Source organism: Bactrocera latifrons, unplaced genomic scaffold, assembly GCF_001853355.1.
Source record: "Bactrocera latifrons isolate USDA-ARS-PBARC rearing strain unplaced genomic scaffold, ASM185335v1 scaffold_266, whole genome shotgun sequence".
NCBI lineage: Eukaryota > Metazoa > Arthropoda > Insecta > Diptera > Tephritidae > Bactrocera > Bactrocera latifrons.
In genome coordinates, this window is record NW_017536252.1 from 87073 (window position 1) to 101003 (window position 13931).

The 13931-nt window shown below is 35.7% G+C and overlaps 1 protein-coding gene across 9 annotated transcripts in view; it reads left to right on the plus strand.

Moving 5' to 3' along the window:
• The window catches only part of LOC108969803 (Down syndrome cell adhesion molecule-like protein Dscam2), a 138771-nt gene that overhangs the window by 30234 nt on the left and 94606 nt on the right, over positions 1–13931 (plus strand). For all 9 annotated transcript variants that reach the window (XR_001993425.1, XR_001993426.1, XM_018934733.1 and 6 more), the window contains exon 3: positions 3449–3698. Coding sequence is in view for 7 of the 9 variants with exons in the window: in XM_018934733.1 (XP_018790278.1) it covers positions 3449–3698 (250 nt within the window). In the remaining 2 variants the exon portion in view is untranslated. The remainder of the gene's footprint in view (positions 1–3448; positions 3699–13931) is intronic.

A 13931-nucleotide genomic window follows, 5' to 3' on the forward strand; every position in this document is an offset into this window, starting at 1 on the left:
TTAGCAACTTTGTTGCGAGAGTATAAAAATATGTAAATGACGGATACTGAAATCTCGATTATCCCTTTATCATGCGAGAGTATAAAATGTAAAATATGAAACATTTTGGAGTTCAAAATTTCAAAATTTCAACTCTTTAAAAAAGTACCATTAACCATTTGTGTTTACGGAAAATAGTGTTTAGTTTGATAACTATACGGCTTATTTTTTAAATTTCTTTCTTAGCTTCTCAATAACATATACGTTGTATATTTCCGACTTTTTTATAAACAAAGGGTGTCCTCTCATAAACGAATATTGTTTCAAATTTTAAATTATTTGTATTCATTTTGTGTATCGAAATGTTTAAATATTGTTTTTAAACAGCTGAAATTTTAAAATTTCATCACCCATTACAGATGGTGTCATATCTAAATATAAGACTTTCTAAAAAAAACTTAGTATGATTAACTATTTAATGCTATGTTTTCTACCTTCAGCTTTTGGCGCCTCCTAGTGGGGCCATCTATATGTCTAGTGCGTTCTGCTATCTTTATCGATTTTCCAGTGAGAATTTTATGACACTCCATTGATTGGTAGTGAKGTTATTGCGTTTTAAGTGTCAGTAAKTATGTTTGTGTTATCGGTGCGAAAATGAGCTTGAAACAAGGAGCCAACATTAAGGTTTTAAAATTGGTAAAACTTTTACCGAAACGTTTCGCATTGTGACCAAATATTTGGGCATAAGAAAAGCGTGCGTACGGTTTGTTCCGCACAAATTGACTGACGACGAAAACGCCGTCTCATCATCGACGCTGGTGACCAATTATTTGACCAAAAATCACATTTTAACCATTAACCACTCCACGTATTCACCTGATATAGCACCGTCCGACTTCTTCCTTTTCGGARAAATGCATTTGCGTTATGCAGACGTAGAGGCCATTCAAAAGGCTTGCACCGGCATACTGGCGGCCATACCGGCCAACGAGCTAAAACACTCGTTCGACATGCTTTTGGACTATGCAAAAAGTTGTATTGAAGCAGAAGGAGACTATTTTGAATAAAATAAATTGATTTTGCCGAAAAAAACCATTTGCTCTGTATTTTTTTAAGTCCTGTTTACTTTGGAAGACACCTTTTATATTATGTGTTTAAAATAACTTCAGCTTAAACACAGTTCATTATCGCTCTGCCGTTATGCACTATCAAAGTACATTATTTCAATGAAGAGCCATACTCGCTTGAGAGTATGCTTAAGCAGCGTCCTTCATATTTTCGTAAATAGCACAAAAACCAAGTAAGGAAGGGCTAAGTTCGGGTGTAAAGTGATAATCGAGATTTCATTATCCGTCGTTTCCATATTTTTTATTTTGCTGTAAAATTAATTCGATTAGATCAATTTGTGTAGTTTGAGTATTGAATTGTATTTTCATTTATTTTAACTGTATTGATTTACCGATATTTTCGGTGAAAAATTAGGTTAGGTTAGGTTAGGCACTGAGTTCTTCGTGTTCGATATCAAGTACCTTGAAAAGTTATAGTCCGATCACGACAATTTTTCCACAAGGGATACCTCAGCTCAAATACCGTATTTGTGTAAAGTTTTATTAAGCTATCATCATTGGTTCGTAATGTATATATTATATAGGGAAGGCATCAGATGGAATTCAAAATAGCGTTATATTCGAAGAAGGCGTGGTTGTGAACCGATTGTACATGTCATCAGGGTGTTAAGAAAATATTATATGCCGAATTTCATTGAAATTGGTCGAATAGTTCCTCAGATATGGTTTATGGTCCATAAGTGTGCGACGCCACGCCSATTTTCAATTTTTAAAAAAAAGCCTGGGTGCAGCTTCCTTCTGCCATTTCTTCCCTAAAATTTATTAATTATTCTGACGTTTTTTGTTAGTCGGTTAACGCACTTTTAGTGATTTTCAACATAACCTTTTTATCGGAGGTGGGCGTGGTTATTATCCGATTTCTTCCATTTTTGAACTGTATATGGAAATGCCTGAAGGAACTCTCTATACGACTCTATAGAGTTTGGTTGACATAGCTATAGTAGTTTCCGAGATATGTACAAAAAACCTAGTAAGGGGCGGGTTTACGCCCACTTTTTCAAAAAAAAAACTACGTCCACATATGCCCCTCCCTAATGTGAGCCTTTGTGCCAAATTTGACTTTACTATCTTTATTAATGGCTTACACGGCGTCACACTGGTATAGCCCCTTAACGGTTCAAAATATCACTGAGACCCATACAGCACCGATCTGTCTAAGCTGTTCATATTTCCATGCTACAGGAACTCGAAAAACTCGTAAATKTCTTTAAAGAACTGAGCGACTCGAATGGTATGTGCGCGGATGCACAAAAATTGGACAATTACAAAATAGTGATATCTTGATCTGTAYAAAAATATTTTTCACAATATTATGCTGCTGCAAGCTGAAGAATAATATACTTTAAAATGTATTTATCAACACGACACCGCCCCCAAACTCGCGTATATTTGTTTAAAAAAATGGTTGGTGACATAATTGAGGTGACCTGTTGTAGATCTAAATCCTACAGAAGACCTGCGGGAAATTGTACATCAAAACGTGAAAGTTATAACAATAAAGACGCTTTATTCATGCAAGTAAAAAAAGCATTACAAAAAAATTCGGGCACACTATTAAATAAATAATTTTAAGGGATATGCATTGAAAAAAGAAGCTAACGCCTTATCGGCATCGTAGGACGGTTAGTATTATATGAATCTCAGGAAATATTTTATGAGTATGTGTCATGTTTATAGTATTTAGTATTCGTAATGTAGATAAATTCGCATATAATAATATCGTCACTTGAAATGCAAAATAACGTAACAACATTTTCGGAAATTTACAGAGGCATGAATGAAACACGAAATAAAATGGAACTTGAGTGAACAAAATTTTGATATTGGTTAAAACTGGTTTATAACAGAGCTCAGAACCTGAAAATGTTGAACATACATAATATTATGTACGTAATTTAAAGTAGTAAATCGTAATCAATAAGACACCCAATTTCGAATTTTTTAATGATACGTCATTTTGCATTTCATGTGACGATATGTAAAATGATTTTCGTTTTTCTAACAAACCTTATGTTGAACATGTCGCTAAGTGTATGAGTTATATTATTGCTTGGATTTCGATAATCTGGTTAAGGTATTTCMTTGATTTTGATTATTASAAGTTGCAAGAGTATAAATTGTTTGGATGCACCCAAATGTATYCCTTCCTTACATTTTTTTAATAAGTTAATTTTTTAATTCCTATCAATCTAATAATCATAATGATTGTCCTAATTATAAAAGTAAAAAAATTAATTTTAATGCCGAGAAGGTTGCAATTGTATATAAGATTATGTGCAACTTATTTACATGTTTACACGCTTATCCATCGCAGTTGTTGTAATAGTTTTGTTTTATTGCAGGTACCACGCCCAGGTCTTCGGTGTTSCTACCATTGTTGGCAGTACTAATGGTCATGCTGCCGACGCCACCAGTCGCCAAAGCCACAAGCGGCTTACGTGTGCCCACTTTCATACAGGAACCGCCGGCGCGTCTGCTCTTCAGCAACGACACTGGCACTSAGATCAGCTGCACGGCGCATGGTAATCCGCCGCCAGTAGTATCGTGGGTGCTTAAGGATGGCACGATGGCGACGCAGGTGCCCGGACTCAGGTTAGTTAGAAAAAGAGACTTTCCATGGTTCAAGAGCGGATTAASTCGATTAAGGATCACATTGTTGCGGCTTCCTTAAAAGAAAGTAAAGAGCTGGTGAGAGTGTTTCCTCAGTGTAAAGGGGTTTTGCTTTTGGGTTACTGCAAAGTTTGTGGCAAGTGCTGTYATCAAAGTGGTTAAAGAACCCTTGTAAACTTGAATTCTTCAACTTTATGCGAGTATTAGCCTGCTTTGTATGTTGTGGTACTTTTAATTTTTTTGTTTTGTTATTGTCACTTGGTTATTGTGACTTTTGTTTCATAATTAAAATATAACAAATAATATTGTTGCAGTTGGTGGTAACGTTACGGATGCTATTTATTGGTAGAGCTTATGTATGGTTTTTAATTAGCCTTGGAAAACTTTGTTCCCACTTTGGCAAACTGCATAACAACACACAGACATGGGTACAAAGGTATGGAAGTTGTATATATAATACTAGTAATAACTCTTTTCCCCCTTGTGCATACTATATATAGGTATCTGTACAAGGTCCGTCGTTAGGATAAATCTACATATAAATATATGGTTATCAAAAACGTCTTGCAGTATTTTCGCTAGTTGGCGCTGAGAGCGCGTAGTTCTAGTTTTATTCGTCGCATCGGGTCATGCTATACCTTTTTGAAAAGCTCATTTCACGAGCTAACACGTGTTTGGTTGATTGTCATTTCGGACCGGCATAGTAGCAGCCGTAGCATCGGTCAAGAGCTGGGCATGAGTCATCAAAAAAAATTGTATGAACAATTGAAAATTCAATAAAACTACCGCAAGACTTTTTGACAAACTATTATATTTACGCGAATAAATTCGAGTTGGACTCACCTTTCACATAGTTGTATCTTTCTCGTTTTAGCTCTTACGACTTTTAGTTTAGATCCAATTGAGAATTATAAATTGTTTGTATATACTATACATACATAGTTTCAACCGTTGTTATTTGCATTTGTTTATTTTTGTGGATCCTGTTTCTAAATATGTTAGGTTGTATTAACAGAACTATTTAAATTCTATTGAATTCAAGAGTGCGAAGCTAGGTAAAATAAAGAAGTAATCCCGTCCTATAAAGTGGATCGTAATATGGACACAGAAATTGGAACCGAATTAGAATTAAAACCTCGACCACTTGTAGCTACATTTCATGAAGCTTCTGAAGAATAAAACTCTTAAGACTGCTTTATTCCAACTTACATTCGTAAATAAATAGATCTTTAACCTACTTAGATCATTCAACCTCCTTATAAACACAATTAAAAACTCCTTTTAAAAGACCCTATTTCCATTCACACAATCATGAATATATACTATTATATATGCACTTTTACACTTGTAACTTGTTGAAGGTTTGTGTTGCTTGGGCTCGAATTGATGCAACAAAGCATTAATAGTTATAGTCATATTTAGAATTGTTTTTGTTATTTTTTKGTAGTGCGATTGCGACACTTCAATAGTACAGTTGTTAGCTAGTACAGCGGTGTGTGTGAATAGTGTTTTGCGGTTGTGCTCAACGCATTTCACCACATGCCGTTCGGTGATACTCCTACTACTGGTGCTTGGCGGCYAACAAGTTGCAACAACTGCCGGTAGCCACGCTGCCACATTGCCGTCGCGTTGCTTTATCGCCTTTGTCGGCTATTACACGAAGCAACTTTTGTTGCGGCAACTCTTGGTTTATAGGAGAGGGGGCGACGAGGAGAGGAGAATCGCGCCGAGTTTCCAGTGTTCAGCCACTCGCTTTGTGTTCTTATTCGTAACAGTTCATTGCGACATTTTTCTGCATTCGTGTTCTTTCTTTCGTAGTACATAGTTGCATTTGCGTATATTATTTTGAAATTAATATTTTGAATATATTTAAAAAATTTAATTTCATCTTTTGGTACGTAATTTGCAAATATGTATACAAATATACACAATATAACATAAATATTTTAGAAAGTGGAGTATGACGAAAAAATCGAATTAATTAAAGATATTGTGAAATGTATGGAGGAAGCCATAAAAATTGATTCAGACGATAGTGAAGATCTGTTATATAACCTTTGTTTTAATTTTGAATTATAAATAAAATGTATTTCCTAATTGACAGAACTGATTAATATATGTGATAGAGCGGCCCAAATACCTATAAGGAAAAAKAAACGACAATGGGTTAAAGTAAAGTGAAAGAGAATGAGAAAAAAACTCGAACAGAGTTGCGCAACACAAGTTGCTCGTGTGAAGGTAATTGGCAACAGCAAAAGAGAATCGACCGAGAATTAGCAACAAAAGTTGCTTCGTGTAATAGCCGACTTTGCTGTTGTATCAAACTTTTTGCCGTCACCACTGTAGCATTACTTTTAAATATGTTTATGTATGCGAGTGCAGACATACTTACTTTGGCCACTGTGAGTAGCACGCAACAAGTTTTATGCTTAACCCGCCACAAGTGCGCTTTGCATAATTTTTATTGTGTAAACACGATTTTGTTGTCATTAGGTTTGTAACAGTGGCTATTGCCACTTCTGCTGTCACTTTGCTGGTCTCCCTTAAAACTTTCAATGACTCCCTTTCCCCATCTAGCACTTCCACTTGTTGTTGTTAACAGTTGGAAGACACAATGTCTTCTCCTAGTCGAACATTCCATGCGTACATATGTTGGGCGTATAAATATGCTTATTCATATATTTGAATTAGTTGTTCAGACTACTGCCGCAATAACAATTTGGTTTCATTGTTTTATCGCTTTAAATATGTTTTAACATCAGTGCCTACCCTCGCATTGCCTCTATATGTATATACTATATATGTACATTAGTTGGTCCATAAAAACACTTTGAATAGTACAAAAACAATATCACAAGTAAGGAAGGGCTAAGTTTGGGTGCAACCAAACTTTTTATACTCTTGAAACTTGTCAGGAATAAAGCCACGGAAATATCTTAAGGTGGCAACTAGAGCTTCGGAATCCAATCAATTTCCGGCATAAGATTTGTTAGATTAACGAAAATAATTATAYGTATGTATGGAATTTGAAAATGAATCACTCATAATTTCAATTTCAAATATTTTTGGTATTAAACTATCTTCTTCTTAACTGGCGTAGACACCGCTTACGCGATTATAGCCGAGTTAACAACAGTATTAAACTATAGTATATCCAATAGTATATCCAATATTATACATTCAGTTAGTTTAGACGATAGTTTGAAGATTAGGTATATGGAGATAATATTGACTCGACTTTATCTATGTTTTACCAATACACATTCAGTTAAAAGATAGTACGTAAAATGCTCCCAATGTTTCATCAAGGTTCCCYACATTCAATTCCCAATCATTTGGAGTAAAGTCAGCCAGATGTTCAAAAATCCTGATATTAGTTATATGGGGGCAACTTCAAGGTCRCGCCCAATTCTATGGCATTTTATTGAGCATTAAAACTTAAAATAAATAATTCATACGGGTGAAAAATTGGTAGATTAAACAAAGACAAAAGCAACCTGTTAATCCAGAAATAAGAGCAGAAAAATTAGAATAGAAATAAGGAAAACATATTTACATAGCTACATAATTATTTGTCGCTACTTGATAACAGCGTAATTGGTTGCGACGAACTGGACTAATCATCGCTGGAGATATTCATTCAGCAATGTAAATATCATGCGAACAAAAYGTGTAGGTAGGAGCTATCGAAAAAGGGGATTTCCCCAGTTACTACTATATATGTTCATTTCAGCAATGGTGCTAAGTGTGGTAAAAACAAACATACTTACAAGACAATGATTTTGAAAAAAAAAAATTTTTTTTTTGTCAACCGTGTAACTTCAAACCCGTGTAAAAAGAAACCGCGTTTAAAAAGGGTTCGGTTATATCAAGATCCACGGAGTATATCCCTGTCCCTACTCCGCAGTCTAGTTTGGACCATTCGGAGTAGATTCAGATATTATCCTTCTCCTCTATCTCTTTTTTACCATTCACATCTGAGGCTATTTTCTCCTGGCAGTAACTATATAAATCCAACTTTGGAAGGATGTAGTTTTATTTATTTTGATTTATTTTGAGCTACATAAATCTTTCCGTTCCTTTTTATTTAAATTTTTCACATAAAGCTATTCACGAAAGCTATTGCCATATACATAACTTTCTTCAATTGGACTCGTAAATTTTCCGGATTTTCCGGCAAAGAAATATAGACTGTGTGATTTTAAGGGATTTCCAATTGTAAATCTTCACATATATAGTATTTCTGTAAATTTTTAAAATAGATTGAAACATAATTAGTCTGAAATTAAATTGTAATAACCTTTAATATGACTTTAATATGGCGGAACAGTTTATTTTTTACTTTGATATGGATGCTTATCAGTATCTGCGAACATAAAGCAGTGTACCAAACAAACCACAATTAAGCGACAAAGACTTTAAGAAAAAATCCATATTTTCAAACATATATTCTTAAAGCGCTGAAATTTCAGTGCAAAAATTTTTAAATAAAAAAGTTGACAAAAAAATAAAAAAACCATTCTACATTCAAACATATATACACGTAGATAAAAGCTAAACACGGAAAAGTCCTTCTTCTGCGTGCGTGATTTACACAAAAGTTTGAAATCTTAAGCGATCCTCTCCAAAGGATAGATGGAAACCATACAGTCATCGCTACTTTGCTCGCCGCATTGCAACACAAATAAACTCTAAAAGCTAAGGAGTTTTTTTTTGCCATGGATGAACTGCTGCTATGTAGTTGTAGGAACCGAGATAGAATCATATATGTATAAAAAGAAAGGCCAGCGGAGGGGTGAGTGATGCGGAGAGGAGGAGTGCAGGGAAACTTGTCAAAATCAATGTTGAGGTTTTGATATTGCGGTATGACACAAAAAATGCGATAAAAACTCAAAGCTGCACAAACACAGCACATACACACATAAATTTACACTCCACGCGCAGTTATAAAACGGACTGCTTAGTTTTCTTATAAAGAATAAGAAAAAATTTGAAAAGGAGAAAGAAAAAAGAAAATATTGCCGGCGAGTAAAGAAAATGCTACATTCATTTGACAGAAAACATGAATAACCGACAATACAGAACAATGAACCGGTTGCATGAATGGGGCTGAGTCTGAAGCCCGGCAGACCGCGGGAGAACGGGGTGATATGCAGCACAGTTACGTATACACGTGAATTGTTACTTGCAGCATTACAGCTCACACACTCCCCAGAACTTATGAAATCTGAAAKCGTGGGTTTGACTATTAGCGACTCATGCGTGCAAAATGTAGCTATGAAGGGAAGAATCACTTCGTTGGCGTAAAAATGTGTAGTTAAAATGTCGAGTGGATGATTTGAAGTGTGTGGCGGGGTTAAATGATTTATGCTGTCATGACTATTAAGAACATTAAAACGTCACCAATGTATATGTCGGCTGTCTGATTCAAACTGAAGCTGACTAAAGAGATAGCGGGGAGAATAATAGGGAACGTGTTGATAAACGCTGTGACACATAGGTTCAGTGGTAGTGGCTGTGTTCGAAAGTGTTTTTGACAGCTTTTGACTTCGTATTACCTACCTGGTTCACTTAGGAGCACGTGCTTGCTAATTTCAGTTTCATATCGAAACATTAGAATACATTTGGTGTAGAATACTGGACTGTGTAATACGCTCATTATTCAAATTTGGAAAAATGCACACATACAGCGCACTCTCGAAAACGTAAACTAATTAAAACGAAGGCAAAGTTCACATTTGCGAAATGTTTCTTGCGACATACTGAATCAAAATACACATACATATACTTTTGCTCAATTAACGGTTGTTTGTGACACATACGTGAATTAATGGAGATAGATTGTAGATGGAGTTATTTATACTTCCATTTATCCTTATATTTATGATAAGACGAGTTGATTTCCGCATCACTGTCTACCATGCAATCAATATCCTGAATAAAAATTAAATACATATGTACATATATTGATGAGGATTGTGGTTTTTTACACTCTGAGAAGGCTGGTATTGCAGGTTGGTGATGATACAATTCTATAATTACATCTGTGGCTTAAAATGTTTTGAAAAGTGATCCCTCCATAATACGTCAAAKCTTACAATCCAGATAGTAAGATCTTTTCACTTAACAGTACATAACTAAAGCAAACACATTACTTTAGGAACGATTAACATGTTCAGGAAAGTTAAGCGATGAATCTATGCAGTATGCGACAGTGTATTGTCGTGGTGCAAAATCCGAAAATTGTCGGGTCACAATTCTGGCCTCTTTTCACAAATGACGAATAACACATACAGTGTTGACAGTTTCGCCGGTCGGAAATAATTTTGAGTGCAGCGAACCTTCCTAAGCGAAGAAAACTGTCAAAATAACGACGTGGTTATTTCGGTTTGGGCTCACCGTTGCCACGATATTCGGCCGACTGATCTGTTTTTAGGTCGAGAGAATATTTGTAGTTGCAAGGCTCATCGCCAGTAATAATGCGTTTCGTGACATTCTGGCATTGTGCTTTCATTTTTCTTAGGACCAAATGATCTTTCAAAACGATTTTTCCTGATCCTTTCGATATTTCAACGATGCCAATAAACTCTCTGACTGTTAATCACACCTCTAAATGAGGGCRAAGCTATTCTCTTCCTTCTTGAAGGAACCATTGCTCAGTCTAAAAGTAGCTGAACAATTTTTATACTCTTGCATCCAGATGCTACAGAGTATTATAGTTTTGTTCACATAACGGTTGTGCATATCATCTTAAACTAATCGAGATAGATATATGGTGTCTGTCTGTCTCTTCATGAGATTTCTTGATGGAACTTGTGCAGGTTCCTTAGTACAAAAAAGATTTCGAGTTCGTAGGAAMACAAATCGCTATTAACYTAAAAYCTACAAAGTGCCATAACGAAGCACTAAATTGAGATATTAAACAATGTTGAATGTTTTTGAAATGCCATATCTCGGGACCCGACCAACCAATTTGAACTAAGTATAGTACGTAACATTTTTTCAACGTTCCTATGTTACAGAGTGAAAGGCAAAATCGGACTCCAACCACGCCTCCTTCTCATRTAGCACAATTTAAAATTGCATTTGATTCTTTCACTTTTCAGTACACAAATTAAAAAGTAATAATTACAGGGGGCACCTTTTGACCGAAAATTGCCCAGCCCAAATCAAACTGTTTAAGATCTAGATATCGAATATTTAGACCCATGTACTTATTTAATGTTGGCGACACCTTGTGTGATGCTGGCAAGCAGCAACCGACTTCACATCTCAAGGGGTAGCGAGAGTTGGCAAATACATTTGGCGATGACGGTTGTAAAAACACAGTTGGCGAACACAGTCGGCAAACGCAGCTGGTGATATATTTTTCAATTCATTCATTCATTGTTCAATTAATTTAAATTTAATTATAAACAACATTTCTTAATMAATATAATATTAACTTTTTACATGGGGGCTCAACCTAAAATCCGCTCAACCATTCAACCGCTCAAGCTTCGTCTTTGAACGGATAAGTTGTAAGAATGACGCCTGTATGCAGATCGAGCAAAAAGAAGAAGGAAGTAGCAGAATAAAATATATTTGAAGCTGAAAAAGTTGATCCAGAGTTAGTAAAAGTTGATACAGAGAACAGAATGGAGAAAACAGCGRAAAAAGTGGAAATTCAAAACTCGAACGTGTGTGGTAGTGCAATAAATTCAAGCGATCTGGTAGAATTATTAAAAATGCTGAACTCAGGCAAAAGTGTGTCAGTTGACCAATTCGAAAAAATTGTTCCAGAATACGATGGCGTGAATATTCCTATTGGAAAGTGGTTGGAAAATTTCAACTAGAATGCAGACGCGAGGAATAAAAAATGAGAGGAACGGCAAAACTGTTCCTAGAAACAGTGAGTGTTTCGAACTTCGATTCTTTGTGCGAAGCGTTCAAAGAGGAATTCGACATAAAGTTCAACAGTGCTAACATACATCAGAAGTTAATGCAAAGACAAAAGAAGAACAAGGAGAACTTTTACGAATATATTCTRCAAATGAGGAAGCTGGCAGCACTGGAGTCGATAGAAGACGAGTAGTTTTATTTGTTATATTGTGAACGGAATAAAGATGCGTGACGATCTGCAATATCCATTGTATAGTTCTAAACAAAGAATTAAAAGAGCGTTTCGAGATTATACAGCATATGAGTTACAAGCAGAGAAGCAGCGGAGCAGTACAAAAAAGAAACTATACGAAGCTTGCGCAAAATGTTAAAGACGATGAGGACGAAAATTGCGGTCGTCTACACACATACGTGCAGAATGTAAGGCAGAAACAAAATGCTTCAAGTGCAACGGTAATGGTCACATCGCAAAAAATTGTGATAAACGAAGTAAGCGAATGCGAATTAGCAACAAGTACATCTCATGTTTAATAGACACAGGTGCAGATGTGTCACTTATGCAGCAATGTGTTCATGAACAAAATTTTGGCAATCACAACCTAAAAAAGGTTTTGCGAAATTGTATGGTTTGGGAAATACATTTCTTGTCGTAGCATAAAAATGATCATAAAATAAACAATGAAGTTATATGATATGATTTCATTCAGCATTTGCAACTAGAGTTTAATGCTAAGGGATATTTTTTCTCCCATAAGACAAATGTACAAGAGGAGGTCGAATTAAAATCCGTATACAATATTATAGAAAAGGTGCCGGAACATCAATCCGCCTCAATATAGAAATGATGTTATTAAACTAATTAATGAATACAATCCTGTAGTTAATCCTATGGAGCATCCTWTTCAGCTGAAAATAATACCAAAAGACGATTTTATTAATTTCAATGAAAGTCCGACCCGATTATCTGCAGCAGAGCGTGACGTTGTCAAAAGTTAAGTGGAAGAGTGGTTAAAACTTGTTATAGYTCATGAATCCAACGCAAACATAGCCAGTAAAGTTGTTCATGCAAAGAAAAAAGATGGAAGTCATCGTGTTTGCGTAGACTATCGTAAACTAAATGCTGCCGTATTAAAAKACCGTTTCCCTGTTCCTATCGTCGACGAAGTGTTAGAGAAGAAGCAATCAGCGAAATTCTTTACGGTTATGGACCTCAAAAACGGGTTCTTTCACGTGCCGATTGAAGAAAGTAGTCAGAAATATACAGCATTTGTAACCAGAGAAGGTTTATTTGAATCTGCTAAGGCACCGTTTGGATTTTGTAACTAGCAGGCAGTGTTCCTGCGGTACGTAAACTATATATTTCGGCAGATGATAAACGACGGTATCATGCAGTTATATGTAGGCGATATTGTTGTTTTCGGACAGACAGCGSACGAATGTTTGAAGAATGTAAAAATTGTTCTGCAGAAGGCGCAAAGTTTCGGTTTAGAAATAAAATGGTCCAAATGCAAGTTTCTCAAAGAGAAAATTAGTTTTTTGTCTCAGGAAATTCATAATGGTAGYGTATGGCCTGGAAGAGATAAAATCAAAGCTGCTAAAAATTTTGTTGTAACTAAAAATATCAGAGGCGTCCAAGCTTTTTTAGGTTTGACCGGATATTTTAGGAAGTTTGTTCAAAATTATGCCACCATAGCTAGGCCATTAACACAKTTACTGAAAAAAGAAGCAGAATTTCAGATTGGTCGATCGCAGCAAAAATCAATACTTGATTTGAAGTCAGCTCTTACGCAAGAGCCTGTTTTAAAAGTCTTTAAGTAGAATAGTAAAACTCAACTTCATGTAGATGCGTCAAAGAATGGGTTTGGTACGACATTAGTACAAGAGCATGAAGGGAAGGGACCTCACTTCAAGAGGAAAGGTTACATAGTTACTTTCTCGAAGTTAAAGCTGCTTACTTGGAAGAGGTTGCGTCACTATTTAATAGGAATACCGATTGTTCGGCGATTAAGCAAACTGCCAAGAAAAAGGATGTACGCCGAGAAGTAGTTCAGTGGCTCATGCATCTAAAAGATTTCCACTTTAATATTGAACATCGATCAGGAGAGAGAATGAAGCACGCTGACAGCTTAAGTCGTTATCCGGTTATGTTTGTTACATCGCAGATACAAGTACAAATTCTACAAGTAAGGAAGGGCTAAGTTCGGGTGTCACCGAACATTTTATACTCTCGCATGATAAAGTGATAATCGAGATTTCAGGCGTGGTTATATTATATACCGAATTTCATTGAAATCGGTCGAGTACATCCTGAGATATGGTTTTTGGTCCATAAGT